A 17,176-nucleotide genomic window follows, 5' to 3' on the forward strand; every position below is an offset into this window, starting at 1 on the left:
CCCTTCTCATTTGTTTCTTCTGCCACATTAAAATGGGATTTTCTTCCAGCTTCAGGTGACCTTACCTCTGCCTCCATCACAGGAAAAGCCTTTCTTCATGAATCCTGGATGGTTCCATGAGCAGAAAAAGTGACACTCTGCTTAGTACTCCCCATGCAGCCTAAAATTCGAGCCCAGCTCCCTTTTCACATTGCAAAAGGTGCTGCTGACCAAGGCAACCAGCTCTCCAAAGGCAGCTCCCACTTGCTCTATAAAGGGCTATATAACCAGCATGTTTAGCACTTTGAATTTCTAGGATTTGAGCTCACACTAGCCCTGGGTAGGAGAACATTTAAAGGCATGAGGACTACATTTCTTCTTATTATATATACAGTAAAAAATAGAGCAGTCTAAGGCACATGGAACTGGTCACTGCACATAGTAATGACCTCAGTAGCTACGGGTCTATTTTAGAGCATGCTGCAACCTGAGGAAGGACCAGAGTACACTGCAGAAGGGCACGTATGTTTTCAAAATATTTGGGTAGTGAGAATTACCAACAGAAAGCAGTCTCTCCTGCAGCAGGACAAGCCACACCCTTTTTTTTGCCCTTTTAAAAGTAATTTTAAAATATCAAAAAGAAAAATGGAATATATTGAGAAGTAACAGAGCTGCTGCTGAAAACCATTCTCCTCCTACAATGTAAAGGTCCGTGATGGGAAGAAAGGCAAAGGAGGGAAAGACAAATAAGGCAGGGTGATGGCAGGCATTCTAGTACAGGGCATGGCATCTCTGCAGACACCTAGTGGCCTTGTGAAGTGTGATTTCACTCTTGGCAATGCAAGTCCCACCTACCCCAGGCTGGTGACATATGGGAAAGGGAAGGAGATGTAGGAAAGATGTTGTGTTTGGGGCTGATTTGCTGCAGCAGCAAAAGACTGAGCTGGTTGGATTCACCACAGGCTGGGAAATGCCCAGCCTCAGAGCTGTGAAGGGGCAGGGATTGTCCCCTGGGATTTGCTAGCTAGAAGTGAGTCATTTGACAAGAGCAGAAAGCTCCTTACATCATCATTGTCACTGTCCATACTGCCCTTCTTCTTCTTCTTCTTCTTCTCGTCCTCTTTCTTTTTCTTGTCCTTTTCTGGAATGACGTCATCAAGGAAGCTTAAGTCATGTTGGGAGAAGAGGTAGTCCATGGCTTTTCTGACTGCTACAAGGGCCAGGATCTGAAAAGGCAGAGAGGGACTTCTCAGTCATGTGTTACTTTTAATTGGGAACACTCTGTGCATCCCTCTTCATGCTGCTTCTCAAACCCATACACTTTAACTCTGGTTGTACACAAACATAGGGAGAACAAGATGAACACCTGGGCTACCTCCATCAACTTCCAATTCTGAACTGTGACTGCTTCACGTCTGAATAAACAGGAGCAATGTGCAGAAACGCATGTGGAATCACTTAAAGACTCCTGGAAAGATCAAGGTGGTCTTTAAATTCTGACTGACAGGCATTAGGCAAAAGAGACAAAAAATGAGCATTTTAATTTGGTTTTGGATTCAGATAGCATATGGAGGTTCACAGGGGCAGCCTGAGTGATAAGATGTCTTAACTTTTTTCTCAACACTTCCCCAGATGTAAGAGCTCTTTAGAAAGACAAAGGCCATGCTATGTCCTCTTCTTCTGTTTGCAGAAGAAAGTTTCCTAGGGTTGAGGCTGCAGGGAACTGGGGGAAAAGCTTGTTCTGAGCAAGACTGCAGTCAACAGCACTGGAAAAAAACAGAAGGGATGTGTCTGAAAAGGGTGCTTACATTGACACTGGGTTTAACGCCACCACCAGATGTCTACCAAGATCATATCTACACTTCACCAAAGGGTTCAGTGACAGGCTGAAAGCTCGTCTTGGCTGCTATAAAATATAACCCATTCCTGACAACTGCAGACTGCCTCAAAGAGCTTGTTCTGAGCAACGATCATCAATGGCACAAACTATTCCTAGGAAAAGATCTCAAGCTTTGACTTGTGTAACTTAAGACATGATCACTGAGGACAGAAATTACTCAGGGGGTGGAAAGATGCCACGTAAACACCCGTGATTATCCCATTATTAATTATTTCTGTATTAGAAGTGCTTTTCCTTCAAATAAACAGAGGCTATTGGCTGGATCTTCACAAATTGGAAGCTTTTTTGTTTATGAGTGCAAATAATGGAGGTTTGTCAACAGATCCAGTGCATCTAAGCTGTGACTCACCTTCACTGAGCCTGCCCCATTAGAGACAACTTGAGAAGACGTCAGAGTTGCTCAGGGCCTCTTCTATTCTGTGCAAAGTCTAGTCTGTCTGTCTATTCATGCGTCTGAGATCTGAGATTCAGTTTCCAACAGCTGTACAACTCAGCCATGAAAATACAATGGACCGGCGTGTCAGTGGGAGCTGCTGATTTTAAACACCTTTCCATATGAACATGAGTCCCAGCAGGAACATTTGGAGGATGTTTTCACTTCCATCATCTTTTCTCATTTCACCAGCATAAGAGAACAAATGCTTGTCCTTGCTGTGTTTTCTGCTTTTATTCCTTCTCCCCCTTAAATAAACACTGCAGTGCAAAACTGCAGCCACAACTGAAACTCTACTTGTCCATAAGCCTGAAATTAGGTGACACTGGGCCAAGATTTCTTGAGGGAGTTTCATAAAGCTTTGACTTTGCAGCAGTCTGACCCATCTCCAAGCCAGGAGCAAGACTCAGCAGAATCTCTCTGCATGCAGCTCTGATTCCACAGGATCCACACTTGATCCATTTGGCTCTCCAGCCACCTTCCTCCCAGCTGTTCCAGTCCAGCTTGAGGTCAGGCACAGAGGTGGAGAAGAAATTACTCCACACCCCTTGCTTTAGCATTCATGGTCACAGGTTTTGATGCCTGAGGCAAAGTGTAAACACCGCTTAACACTTGTTTGGTTTTTACTGGGTGTGTGTGAATGTGTCTGTAGCTCTAGTGATAACCTAAGTGCACAGAAAGCTGTTTCGCTATTCACCTTCCTTGATGTAGAAAACCTGCATCAGATGGACTGCACAGCGTGTATTTAAGAAACACTTCTGTCTGATGAACATTTGATCTCTCTACATCCAACCTAAGTTTTAACCTGGCTCTGATAGGTGTTACCAGAAACAGGACATGCATCCCACAAACTGCCATATCACCCTCTGATGTGAAACACAATAATCAACATCATTGTCTTGTTACCAAAGCTCAAGGAAAAATACATTCTTTTTTTGTTCTTGACTTAGCCAATCCTTTCCCTCCATTTGGCACACCTCTTAGCAGTCAGCCTCATTCTTTCTTTTCCCAGTTTGTGCTACTTAAAAGCAAGGGAGACATTTTCTGTATGGTAATCAGTGTGGACTAAAAAGGGAAAAACTATGCACCTCTCATTCCTTCCTTAACCTCAGGCGCAAAGCACAGCAAGTCTAACCTTGGCAGCCAGGAAAGGTCAAAACTAACTACACCTTTCTGGAAAAAAATTAACTTTGCAGGCTTGTTTTCCTCCAGCGGATTTATGTAAAGGCAGCCACAGCAACACTGCCCTTGTACAGTCCTACATTGCTGCCATGAGTGAAGGCAGAGCCCTGAGGGAGGGGTTGAACAGGGAGAGGTTGAATTTGCCTGTTTCTGAGTGTGTGTGGAAGGCGCAGGTGGCAGAAGGGGAATGGCACTTACCATGACAGGGAATATGATAGCAGCCACAGTGGACTTGAGGATCCAGAGGAGAGCCAGGCACACCACCTGCAGGAAGGTGAAGAGATGGACCCTGCGCAGCGGGACATGGCGCAGGTAGATGAAGTCAGGCTGGTGTTTCAGAGGCATCAAGAGCAGCTTCAGACGGTCCATGAACTGGGAAAGGAAATGGACATTTAAATGAAACCCAGGACATGCACAAGAGAGGTACGAAAGCATTCTTGCACCACAAAGGGCAAGCATCAACTTGCTTTCCTGCCATAAAAGAAACCACGTAGAAAACCCAACACAGCTCCTCCATTCTGACTGACTTATGCTTAATGCAGGGTGGGCCAAACACGTTAACTCAGTTGTCTCAACTGAAGGCCCCAGGTCTAACCTATATTTGGCAACTAAACAGAGACATGGGAACAAAGCTTCTCTCAAAGCCAGGTCTTGAGGTGCTCTTGTTTCAAGGAGCAGGACTCCATGTGCTCTGGTGATGAGCATGTCAACCAAGGAATGAATGTTGGTCAAAACTGCTCCGCTGGCTTCCAAAGAATGGGCCTGATCTGCTGCGGCTGGTGGACACTGGGAATTCTCTCTTGAAGAGCATTCTTCATTACCCACAACATAGAGAAAACAAGATGAATGCCCAAACCACAGTTGGCATCAAACTCTGGGTCACTTCTGCCACCCTCCCCTGCCCCACTCCTGCCAAGGAAAGACATTCAGCATTTAAAAACACTGCTGCTTTTTTTTTTTTTTTCCAATAAATGGGGAGCAGAGGTGAGGGCAGACACCACATCACCAGAGAACAGAGAGACACCCAAGCAGAGAGTGGGCAGCTTTTCCGGCAGCCTCCCCTGCTCCACGCTGGACTTGGAGTACAACCAAAACTGGGATTTCTCATCGAGTGAAAAAACATCCTTGAGGAGGGGAAAACAAGCTGCCCAGTCCCCTGACCACCTGGGCTGGGAAGAAAGGGAAATCCCCCCTCCAGAAGAACCAACCCTAGGGCAAAGATTATAATACCCTCCTTGTCCCCTGCCCCAAAGCAGGCCTGCTGCCCACTGCTGAGACCAGACTGATCTCCCCCCAGTGAACGAAAACTGGGGTGAGAATCACGCCAAAGAATACCCCAGGAAATTCCCATGGTGCTCACAGGGACAGCCAGTCTTTTTCCTGTTAAAGCACGACCAAGTGCTAAAAAGAAAAGCCATGATTAGCAGGGTGCCAGAAAGCAAAAAAACCACTTCCAGCTTCCTAGAGCCAATTACTGCACTGTGAGAAAGGCTCCTTTCGCAATATTTCCTCAGCAATGAAGAAAAGGGGCCTGGCTCACCTTCACCAGTGAATAACCATGTTCCTGCTCCTTGACAACACGGGCTATTTCCTCAGCGACCAAGAAAGGGGGCCTGGCTCCCCCTCCCCAGTGAACAACAACGTTCCTGCTCCTTGACAATGTGGAATAACCTTGCTGTCATGAACCACCTCCCTTGTTTTCCTTCAGTCTGGGACAGACGTCCTGTTGGAGGACCTGAACCACCCCAGGAGTGAGTCATGGGCCTCCACAAGTCATGGGCAGCCCTCAGCTGGGGGCTGGGGAGAAAATGGTCCCTGGGGCCTTCAGAAAGCGCACCCCACCACTGACAGAGCCCAGGCTTGGCTGGTCTCCATCTCAGGACAGCCAGCCAGCTCCAGTGTTTGTCAATAGTTCCTACCCTCCTGGGGGCTTCTCAAGAAGGGAAAGGAGAGGGTGGAGGAGCAGGGCAACGCTAGGGGGAGGTTGTGAGAGAAAGCCCAAAGCACCTCCCAGCTGGGAAGGACTCACCTGCACGCCGTTGAGGGATGCGACGCCCATGTAGAGGAAGACGCCGTAGAGCACAGGCATGGGGATGAACTGTGGAGGGAAAATGGGAAGAAAGGGGGTGAGCAACCTCCCCACGCACAACCCACCACAAACCTGAGGGGATCCCAGCCTAGGATCAACTCAAACTACATCCAGGAGGGGAAAAGGCAGAGATTAAAGCAAGCAATCCTTCCGCTGTTTTCTGAGGGCTGTGAGGATGTCCCTGTACTCCCTGGAGGGCTGAGGAGCAGGTAAGGGGTCAAGGGAGCCCTGGCTCTCCTGCTTCATCATGACTTGGACCTCCCTCCAAGAGAGAAGGGGGGAAGGAAGCGGACGGAGGGGAAGGAAGCTAGCCAGCCAGAAAATTAAAAAGGCAGCAGTGTAAACATGTTCCAGTGAGCTTCAAACTGCTTTTCACCTCTTCAAACTGCTTCACCTCTAACGAATTTGGGAATGTCAGTGTGCAATTTCACTTTTTCTGGTAAGACTTGAAGCAGAAGGTAGAGAAGGAAAGGCAGCATGATCCTGTGGTATGTCTGGCTCAGTAAATCATGGAAATCCAACCAGAAAGGCTCTTCTCAAGTCCCCCTTCAGCGATGATAGTCAGGCCAATGCCATCTCTGACCACTTCATCTTTCACTTACATTAATCCCTAACTACTCAAAAATAGAGCACCCTGAGTTGCTTCCTTCGCTGCCATAAAACAGTTTCTGCCCAACATCAGTTTCTGCTCCCTTAAGTGCTAAGCGCTACCTGTTCCTTCATCACTTGGTGTGGTTTATTTGCACCCAAGGAGGACAGAGGGAGCCCTGCCACTGTCACCTGCGTGCAGTGACGGGCAGCTGCCACCGAAGGGCAGCCACAGCACGGCCCAGCTCCCAGGCACCCTGGGGCCAGCCCTGCTGCTGGGGAACCAGCTCTGCTTCCCGGCTGCCGCGTGGAACTCATTACAGAGGCAAATAACACCACATGTACTGGGTCAGAAACGTGGGGTCATGCGCCTGTCCCTGGAGGCCTTGATCCACACGTTTCACTAGGACATGAGCAGCAAAGTCACCGGGCCACTCAGGGTTCCCTGCCTACATTTTTCCATTCCCTCCTCTGAGACTCGTTCCTGAGCTTCCTGATTTCTAATCCATCCTTCTCTTGGATTGATTTCCTTCCTTGAGTGAGCTGCATTGATCCTTCAGATGAGAAGCCCAATGTTCTTTCTGCAGCCTGGGTTCAGCTGTCTGCCATCACTGTGTGCCACCATGGGGCACAAAGAGCCAGTGTGTGGTCCACAGAGCTGGGGGTGTCCAAGGGACTCAAAGCCCTCTCTGGATCTGAGGGATTAGATGGGACAAGATAATGGCTCCTCTGGCAAGTTGGGAAGGAGGCTTTCAGAGTTTAGCTTTCCAGTTCACTTACACTGCTCTCTTCCCCCCCTCATCTCCCTCCTTCTATTTCTTTCTGTTTAAAAAAAAAAAAAAAGTTCAAATATTATTTCACCATTCTGTGACAATTAATCCTGTAAATCATCCCTAGGTGAAACTTCAATACATTATCCCGCAGAGTAGCAGACAGCACTTTGACTCTGGAAGACTTTCTTTTTGGCAAAGTATTCCTGAACTCCGGGGTTGCTGGCTCTCCGAGCAAAGCTGCTGCCAGCCAACAGAGCTAAAAACATATTCATGGGAAAGTGCCTGTCATTCTAGCAGGGCTGAGGACTTTTCTGTGGAGCTCTGCCATAATGGAGCAGAAACATCAGCAACGTTCAAAACCAGCAAAGCCCACAAGAAACAAAGATGAGATTATCCCACAGGTTGCCTGATTTCTTGAATTTGGGGTCATTAGTGGTCAATCTGCCGCCAGCACGAGGAGTCTTCAATGTCCTGCAAATGCAGTTAGCAAAGCAGTTCTCTAGAAGACCCCGCCACCAGAGTTTGTGAAAGGTCCTGAACTGCTGCCAGGTCCTTCTGGCTGGCACGTGGGCGAGGAGCGTGCCGATTCATCCTCAGGCGTCCCCCCACCAGGAGCCTCCCCAAACGTGTTCGTAGAGGAGGCACAGACAAATAAATAATGAATGAAGCAATAACAGGGGAAATAATAGGCCCCCATGGAACAGAGGAAGAAGGATCTTGCAGGGAAAGGTCACATGAACTAACAAACAGAATTATTACAACCAGGCATTAAATTAAGGGGCCAGAAATGCCTGTTTGTGCAGAGGAGGAAACTGTTACCAAGGCACAAAGATCTGCTGGTTTTAAAAACAATCTTACAATTCAAGAATAGGAACACACTGATTTTGTAAAGCAGCTTTCTCCACTTGGTGCACAGGCAGCATCATTGCTTTCTGTCTGCCTCCTCCTCTTCAGGCACACATCTAACCATGCTTCACAGCCCCCATGGCCTCCGACCTCCTAATGACCAGAAAATCATTTGCCTCCTCCAGAAATGCTTCTTCAGACACCCATCTGCTCTGTCACAGCATGGTACAACGGCCTCAGGATGTATTTTACTGCTTGGACAGCCTCTGCTCTTCAAGCGGTCTATAGTACAGATCCATGGAGACAGGATTCTGCAGCTGACATCTCCTGTTGTGTGGCTGCACTCGGTGCCGCTCACCTCATCATCCTCAGAGAAGATAGCATCTTCCACAAGACATGGAGAAGTAGGTGTTCCAGTTCCGTTCTACAACCTGATGATCCACTAAGGATACATTTCTCTGTGGCTCTGTGCCAACAGATTTCAGGCCTTGGAAAATAGCTGCCTACGTAGATTAAATGGTGCAGCAGCAGCAGGACATCTGTACAGAGCCTGGGCTCAACTCACAAGAAAAAAAATGCAGGAGATCAAGAAATCCCATTTAATTGCACTGCTTCCTCCAGAAACATGTTCTCCACACTGCTGAGCTGGGTATCTCTTCTGAGCAACAAGGGCTGAAGATTTTCTTCAGGTATATGTGTTAAGATGTCCTCACACTCAAATAAATGCAACTGTTCTTTTAAAACTCTGTATTATAGAACCACAGAATTATGGAATATCTCAAGTTGGAAGGGACCCATAAGGATCATCAAGTCCAACTCCCTGTTCCTTGCAGGTCTACCTAAAACTAAACCATGTGACTAAGAGCATTGCCCAGACACTCCCTGATCAGCACCTCCCCTTCTGCTGCACCCCTTGAGGAAGCTGTAGACCTGTTAGCCAAAACTACATATCTACCTGTTAACCTGTGTCTTCCATGCAGCAACTCTTCTGCCCACCACCCTCCCATAATGCCACCAGCAGGCTCTCAAGCTTTACCCACCATGTATTTTCCATAAAACACAGGCACAGCAGAAGTATGAGAATGCAAAATAAAAGGAAGCTGAGCTTCATGGAAGCATGAGAGAAAAATCCTGAAATGAAAGGTATCACAGCCCCAGCCCTACCAGCCCTTAACTCTACCACTATTACTATCTAGCAGATGACAAAAATGTTATTTTTTTTCCTTCCAAAAGGTTTATATAGAAGCTTCCAGAAAACTGTAAAACTCCATCAATAATTCTCACTAATCTCCTTTGCTTCACTCCAAAGATGAGCTGTTTTAGCAGCATAAAAATGGCCTGAGGGTGGCTGTGGCCTTGCTTTGGCTGTGTGAGCAGCAGGGAGCAGCAAAGGTGATGATGCCCTTACCTTGAGGATGGGAGCCATAAAGACAGACACACCAGTCAGAATGAAAACGATAATTCCAGTGACCCTCTGCTCCCTGAAACAAAACCACTGGGTCAGCAGAATGGCTTCGGCTTTCACCCTGGTTTCATTCCCTCTCAGAGCACCCAAACCAACACAAAGCTTGACAACTCCTTTTTGCAGCCACATTTGCAAGGCGGACAGGCAGCTATAAGCCAACAGCATCAGGCAGGTGTCTTCATCCTGACTGAGCCTCATCCACCTCTATTTTTTTCAAACATCAGACCCCTTTTTGTATGCTGCCTTAGCTCCACTGTTTGTGGATCAACAGAGTGTTGCTCCTGAGCCCTTGGAGTGTGTTTACATGTTAAACATTAGAACCTGTAACTAGCAATTCCAATTCCTGGCACGGCCGTATTTATAGCATGCAAATAGGTAATAAATCATTAGCTCTCCACTCTTAGATTGGTAGCAGATTTTGAGCCCTGGTCATTGAACTCCAGCAGCTGGATAAATGGTCCAGGCCTTCTTGGGGTCCTGAACATCCAAAAATGCTTTTGCCAGCAATATTTCAGAGTACTGGAAGTTAGGCCGTTACACTTCTATTTAGCCACCTACAAAGTGGCCTGATTTCCAGAAAGTCAAGAGCACTTCACAGCACTTAATTAGGGCAGCCAAATACAGGAAAAAATTCTTAGGCTGAGCTGACTGCTCTAGGCATGACAGGTTTACATTTTTTGCCATTACATTTACTAACGAATGCCTGCCTAATTCCCATAGATAAAGGAACGTGCAGCAAATGTATCTCCTTTCTCAAACTCTGGATCTGATCTGGCTGAGTAACCTTCCGAGGAGTTACTCTGCAGTGTCTCATAAGAGCGTGCTCTGTGAAGCTTTAGGTATTCTGGAATAACTTCAACATGCGTGCTCAAAGCAGACCAAAAAATGGTCTAAGTTCCAGCGTGAAGTTTCCTCCCTTTCCTGCCACATGTTTGCACCTCATCTACAGGTACACAGTTTTGTTCCTGTTCAAGAAAGAGCTTTTGCAGAAAAGCTACATCACATAAACTTCTAACTGAATATATCCTCTGTGGACAAAAAAAAAAAGAAAAGCTGTAAGGAAGCCCAGCTGAGCTGAAGATTTACAGCAAAACTAAGAGCTGATCCCCCTCAACCTCTGCATATGTCCCACTTGAAGCAAGACTGATATAGAGCATACTGATCTCTGCAGGCAAGAAAGGCAATTAAGGCCTTTCTGGTGGGACATACCTCACTCCCAAAAACTTGGGCTGCTCTCCAGGGGCTGAAGTTTCCGTCTCCATCTTCAAGCTGTCAATATGAGCAATGGAGATCACGGTAGCAGCAACGTACCAGGGCAGACCCATAAAGGAGCATACGATCATCAGGATGGCCACCCAGAACAAATCCAGATGATACCCAGCACCTTTCTGTGAAAGGAAACAGAAAACTTTCAGCTTAATTATTCTAAACACCTATGGAAGGGCCATGGCTCTGGCCTGGGGGCAGAAGCACACCAAACAAGCAGCTTTTCTTCCTACAGCATCTTCCAGCCAAGAGAAATTGTCAGAAGAAACAGCAGAGTAGGACACACTGCTCCTTAAACAATGAACCTCCTTTGTCACCTCATGTCTCTGTAAGTGACAGCTTGGTTATGCACAGAGCTTTAAACATCCAAACTACCCTTTAAACCCAGCCCAAAGCCTAATTTTAGTTTTAAGCAGCTGTTGTAAAATAACTCCCAGTGTAATGACTGAATGAAGCTGATGTGAAAGCAACCTGACAGAAACTGGGTGTCTGCCCCTGTGCAGTCTGGGAGTGAGCCCTGAGCCCCCCAAGTTCAGAACAGGAACCAACTGCAGGACCTCAAAGGCAGGACCTCACAACCAGCTTGAGCCCCCATGATCCTGCCTGGTGCTTGAGGCATTTTCCTCAACACCCAGCCCTGGGCTCTCTTGGGGAGAGCAACAAGAAGAGCTATGGGGCTCTTACCCTCACTCTTTACTCCTTTTCGAAAACCTCTGATCTTCTATTCTTTAAATACTTTAATGAACTGACAGAGGAACTCCACTGGTCACAGGTGCCAAGAGAAGCGAAGAAACAAAAGAGCCACCAAAGAAAGGGATCTTGAGAAAAACACCAGACAAATCTCCAAGGTTTGCTATTTTAAAGAAGACTAACCTTTTTAAAATCCTGCTCAATTTGATTTTATTGGAAAGAAAAAATGATCTGGACCTTATTGGTGACCCCAGAGGGAAAGCAACCCAGCTTATCTTGAATAGTCCTCACTGTTTCCTCACATGTGTGCTGCTTACCTTGGCTGGCCTGCAGCACTGAGACAGGCCCTCAGTGATACCCTGCCAATACTTAACAAGGCACTAGCAGAAAAAAAACACACCCACCCATTCTTCTTTTGGCCTACTGGAGATTTTGTGTCCAGAGGTGGTTTACGGTGCAGAGCAGCAGGATCAGACACAGGAACCCCCCAGTGAAACACAAGTATGTGTTTGCAACCATAACAAAGGAAGCAGGAAGTATTTTTTTTTATTATTAAACAGTACTTTGCTGGAGTGTTTATACTTTGTTGCTAAAAAAGTACACCTTGTGTTGCTAGCAACACGTGTTCAGTGCCTAGAAGCTGAGGAGATGAGAGGCCTCTTCTTCATGGGGGAAGAACAGATTATCTTCCTGTGATCATGAAAATGCTGTATCTGCTTAATGAGGTGCAGGAGATGGACCTAAAATGGAAACCCTGCCAATTGTTAGCTTCTCCCTTGAAAAAGATGTGGGTGTAGTATTTATTGACTGTATCTGCCCTTTAAGACCAGCAGCCAGCCCTCATCACTGCCCACAACACACCTTTCTCAGTCCCTGTTACTCCTTCCCCTCCAGGTCAGGCTCAGGACTGTTTTAAATCACACATCAGTTGTCTAATGCCCACAGTGACCATATGAATCAAAACATTCTCCTCGTTTTCAAGCAAAACATCCATTCACATTCCCAACAGCTCTCAGTATAACTGATGGAGCAGGTAGCTAAGTAATGACTCAGCATTACCCATGTTTTGAAGGAGTCTTTACTCTCACAGGTTAGACCACTTGAAACATGTCCAGTGAGCAGGAAGGCAGAGTTTTCTTTGACAGGAATTTAATATTTTTCAATAGAACTAATGGTGCAGGGAAAGGTAAAACCCTACAGGCATTAAAAAGTGCATAGCACTGGTCTGGAAAGTTTATTTTAAAAACATTACTACATTCTAGGCTATGTCAGCAGATATAAAGCTCTTCTTTAAATAACATCCAGTTGTAGCTGTGCCCTTGGTATGTCCCAAATCTCTTCAGCTTATTGCTACTACTGTACAGCACTGGACTGCCAACACAGCTGTCATACTTGGGCCCTCTCTAGCCATACCTTCTCCCCAAGGTGGGGTCCTGCCACCTCAAAGCCTCCTTGGGGAGCAGGGATGGCCACCACACAAAAAAGCCCTTGTTCTGTTGGCTGGGAATGTCTGCCAGCGATCTTCTTACACCATAAACACAGCATGAGGGGCCTATGAGACCCACAGGAACTCTGCCTGTGGTGATAAGGTGAGAGAGATTTTGGCTTGGATGCAGTCACACAGTGCTGTGCAAATGAAAATACAGGTCCTGGGTCACGTTAAAGTAGAGTTCCTGAGAGAGGAGGCCCTTCCAAGCTCACCACCTCTCTCCACCACAAGCCTAAGCTCCCAAAACCAGGCACTTTCTGAGGATACTTGCATGAGCTGGTGGACCCACCCACCCACTCTCACTTTCCTTTTCATTGAGTACCTGCTTACAGCCTAAGACAGAAGTGCAGGAAGAAAACTGACCACAATCACAAAGCAGCTTTCCCTAAAATCATCAGCAGATGATGGGGAATCACCCTCCATCTTTGTGGGAGGAAGGTGGGAGGAGGCAAATTAGATGCTAAGAATCAGTTGATGCTAGAGAGATTTGAGTTAGCTGGACTGGGGTTTGGGACTAGTTCCTCTAAAGAACTAGAGCCTGTGGAGTGAAAGGCTCTTTGGAAGACCCAGCACTGCCACACCAGTGGTGAGGTAACAAGTGATCAGAGCCTTCTGCTGGCCCCAGTCAACTTCCCAAAATAATACAAGATAAATACTGTTGTGGCTGAGGTGGTATGTACATCCAACACTGCCATGGGCCCTCCTCCACTTCTGGCCCACAAAAAACACAGGGCAGCTCTCTGGTGCAGCCAGACACGTGCAGGACACTAAGCGCACCCACCTTGAGCTTGTGCTCCTTCCTGTTGACAATGACAGCTGTGATCTGCTGGTCCATGAAGATGAGGATGGTCACCAGCAGTGCAGGGATGGCTGCAGCTAGGTAGACCCACCATGGATTCCCTCCAAAAGGTGGGATAAACCAACCCCTCTCGGGACTGGTTGGCTTTTAAGGGCAAGGAAAAGAAAGTTTGCATTAGAGTCACACGTAGGAATGATGACATCCTAAATACACTTGTACTTCCAGCAGCAAGGGGACTACAGGGAGACACTTGAGGTTTTTCACAATTCTCCCCATTAAGAATAACAAAAGGTTCAAAGTAGGACAACAGGAAATGGCCTCAAGTTGCTCCAAGGGAGGTTAAGATTGGACATGAGGAAAAATTTCTTGACTGAGAGAGTGGACAAGCACTGGAACAGGCCACTCAGGGAGGTGGTGGAGTTACCATCCCTGGAGGTGTTCAAAAAACATGTAGACGTGGCACTTTGGGATATGGTTTAGCGGGCATGATGATGTTGGGTTGATGGTTGGACTTGATGATCTTAGAGGTCTTTTCCAATCTTAATGATTCCATGATTCCATAACTCTCTGATTCTAAGCATGGAGGCTGGATTTAAGAGATAAATCAGCCAACCAAAATTATGCCAATAGAAAGGGTCTCATCTGTGTAAAATGGTCCTTTCCAGACAGCTGACTACTCTCCTGTTCTGAGGGCAAGTCATTTTACACAGGGCAGAAGGACAGAAAAGGGAAGCTCTTCCAAAGGCCACCAAACAAGAAATAACAACATACCTTGAATTCACTTGGCACAATTAGTTTTGGTGTGTCCACACCTACCAGGGCATCTATTCCACAGAAAATCAAAATGGACAAGATAATGGCAAAGTCACTGATGAGCTTCCGGGCCTGAAACAGAAGTTGACATCATGACTGTAGTTAGCACTATGAGCTCTGTCACCCAGGCTGTAGTTTCTATGTGATATCCCTGCATTTAGTGGCAACACAAGCTCATGGTTTCTCCCTTCATAGAAATAAAGGTGTGCATTGTCCTGCCTGGAGACATTTGCCTACATGTGCCTTGGGACTTTGTGGCACTGTCCAAAAGCCACACAAGGAAGCCTAAATGGAAGTATGAAAAGAAGCCCATGGGAAAAGAAAACTGCTTTTGTGAAAAACTCCCAGAGGAATTTGTCAAGGCAGCCTCACTGATGTGACATCCGACAGGAGCCAACCACCACGGGTATGGAGACCTTGTTCCTCTGCAGCATTGTCCAAAGAGACTTTTCAGGATCAACTTCCAATATTAATAGATGTTGAACATTTACAAATAAAGCAAAAAACATTGTGACTTTTTTTGACATGTCACATTCTGATCAATATTGTCACATTCTGATCTCCTATTTTTAGGGCGCACATAGTCATGCTTTTCTCTGCTCTTTGAATGCTTTTGAACATGATTCAGCTTCTTGTTTTATCACAGGGTTCCTAAGGTATGTGGCTTTAACAAAAAGTACTGTGTTTATCCCCAGATTCCATTCCTTTAATATGACTGATTGTGCAAAGCAGATTTGAAAAAAAAAAAAAAACAGGGGAGGGAAGAAATGGTATTTTAGACCAGACAATGGAACCAGTCACAAACTTCCCTTTAGAAGATGGGAAGACCCAAACATCCACAGGAGATGAGATGTTCTTCGGGACTGGCAGAGATAATGTTTTCTGTTCAAGGACTAAATCAACCTAAACAGACAGACAGACAAACAAACAAGGCTTCTCCACTAAATCCTCAACATGCCCTAAGAGTGCAACTCTCCTGAAGTCACTGAAATAAGACAAGTTAAAGCTGCCACTGGTCAGACCCTGAGATGTAATAATTTACTGAGCAGGACCCACTGTGCTTGTCTGCAACTCTGTGATCTTTCCCGAGCTGTTGTTCCCTCCAGGTTTCCTGGGTTCACATGGTTACAAATAAATTGAGCTGCATTCCAGTCCAGATGGAATTTGTTTCCTTTTTATTAAAAACAATAGAAGTTCAATTGTAACACAGCAGAACAGTAAACATCCACACAGGATAAATCCCTCCGTGTCAGATTGCCAAAAATGAGGGGGTTAGGTCTCGGAGAGAAATCTGGCTTTGGTGCACAGGGAAAGCAGCAGCTCTCATGTCTGTTGTGGTTAAGTTTAACTGGGCAGACCACACAAGCAGATGCACCTGAGAGGTGCAGAGAAGCTGGCTGGAAGTCTGAGAAAATTCTTGTTTAAATCAAGGCAGAGATTCTTCCAGGTCATCCTTATTTTTGCATCTAATCCTCAGAGTAGAGAGGGAATTTCTGCTGTAGGTCCCTACCCTAACAGGTGGAGTGGACAAGGACTGTAGTGGATTTCAACATTTTTGCATTAATTTCTGAGTACTTCCTGTGTTACATGGTCACATCAAAGATGGGTCTCTGATCTCCTGTTCTGTTTGGACTGGTCATTTACCCAGCTCTACCTGGTGAGAGAGCCCAGGGCTCCTTTTGTTCTCCCCAAATACTCCCTTTGGCTAGAAAAAGGGAAGACCTCTTGACCCGATGAACAGCTCCTTTGGGTTGTCTGAGCTCTGTAGAATGCCATGTGTCCTGTCCCAGAGGCAGTAGAGCACATGAAGCTCTGTATCTGAGCCTGGAAATGGCAGCTGAAACTACACATGCCTGAAGGACTCTTCTGATTTCTTAAGGCTGAGAAACTCCATCATTGTATCTCAGCTTGGAAGTGTCAGCATCAGTACCTCTAAAGTCACTGCCACATCCCCATGGCAGATTATGCCGCATTTTAGCTCTTCTGCTGCCTTACCTGTGCTCTCCAAAAACACTAAGGGTGACAGGTAAACAATCCCCGACATACCTTGGTTAACTAGTACCACTTTTCTCAACCAACACAACCTGTCCTCTCTGCAAAGCGTTTCCCCTGCGTGCATGACAGCTGTACCAAAAGCAAGGCTGATCTTTGCACTCTGAAAGAATAAAAGAACAGACTGCGAGGGTGAAAGGAGACACTTACAGTGGTTGGAAAATAGCGACTGGTCTTGAATTTCTTCAGGGCCATGGAGCAGGTGTAAGTGCCAAAAAAGAGGATGAAAGACATGAGGGTGATGTCAGGAACAAATCCGCAGTTGTTGCCCACAAGTCGCCCTCCGTATTTCAAGCACTCCTTCGTTGTCAGAGATGACCAGTCAATGGTGGAGTTGTGCTGCAGACAGAAAGAGAACATATGCTCATGCAAATGCTGTGCAGCTCTAACTCTCTGAAACTCTAAGGCTTCCAAAAAGGGGTCTGGAAACAGAGCTAAGCTCAGGGACTGCAGCCAGCTGGCAGAGATGGGGCAGTGAAGAAGGCAGATGGGTTGGGTCTGTATTCTTCAGCAGAAAACTGCTCTGCTGGGTCTCATCTCACTTCCTCACATCAAACACAGATGTACCTGACCTCAGCAAGCTCAGTTTCTTTCTCCTCATCACCCACAGCTCACCACTGGAGTGTAATGTGCAAAAGCCAGAAGAAAAAAATCAAAGCAGAGAATGGAAAAAGGACCTTTCAAAGGAAGGGCTGGCCATAACACTCCATCCACTACAGTCCCAGACACTAGGATCTGACTAATCCCTTGCAAGAATCAATTCCATCCTGCCAACACACAGCAGGCTGCAAGAAAGTGGCCCCCATTAGCAA

At 46.5% G+C, this 17,176-nt stretch overlaps 2 protein-coding genes across 9 annotated transcripts in view; one reads left to right on the top strand and one right to left on the bottom strand.

Annotated features, from left to right (window-relative positions):
* The window catches only part of GC (GC vitamin D binding protein), a 134,382-nt gene that overhangs the window by 18,609 nt on the left and 98,597 nt on the right, over nucleotides 1-17,176 (top strand). The gene's annotated exons all lie outside the window — the stretch shown is intronic.
* SLC4A4 (solute carrier family 4 member 4) overlaps nucleotides 1-17,176 on the bottom strand; it is a 204,985-nt gene that overhangs the window by 9,116 nt on the left and 178,693 nt on the right. For all 8 annotated transcript variants that reach the window (XM_051617728.1, XM_051617731.1, XM_051617729.1 and 5 more), the window contains 8 exons: nucleotides 16,515-16,703; nucleotides 14,271-14,384; nucleotides 13,482-13,643; nucleotides 10,465-10,643; nucleotides 9,199-9,271; nucleotides 5,524-5,592; nucleotides 3,693-3,866; nucleotides 1,044-1,205 (listed from right to left, as the gene is read on the bottom strand). In XM_051617728.1, the coding sequence (XP_051473688.1) occupies nucleotides 1,044-1,205; nucleotides 3,693-3,866; nucleotides 5,524-5,592; nucleotides 9,199-9,271; nucleotides 10,465-10,643; nucleotides 13,482-13,643; nucleotides 14,271-14,384; nucleotides 16,515-16,703 (1,122 nt within the window). The remainder of the gene's footprint in view (nucleotides 1-1,043; nucleotides 1,206-3,692; nucleotides 3,867-5,523; nucleotides 5,593-9,198; nucleotides 9,272-10,464; nucleotides 10,644-13,481; nucleotides 13,644-14,270; nucleotides 14,385-16,514; nucleotides 16,704-17,176) is intronic.

This window comes from Apus apus, chromosome 4, assembly GCF_020740795.1.
Source record: "Apus apus isolate bApuApu2 chromosome 4, bApuApu2.pri.cur, whole genome shotgun sequence".
Taxonomy (NCBI): Eukaryota; Metazoa; Chordata; class Aves; order Apodiformes; family Apodidae; genus Apus; species Apus apus.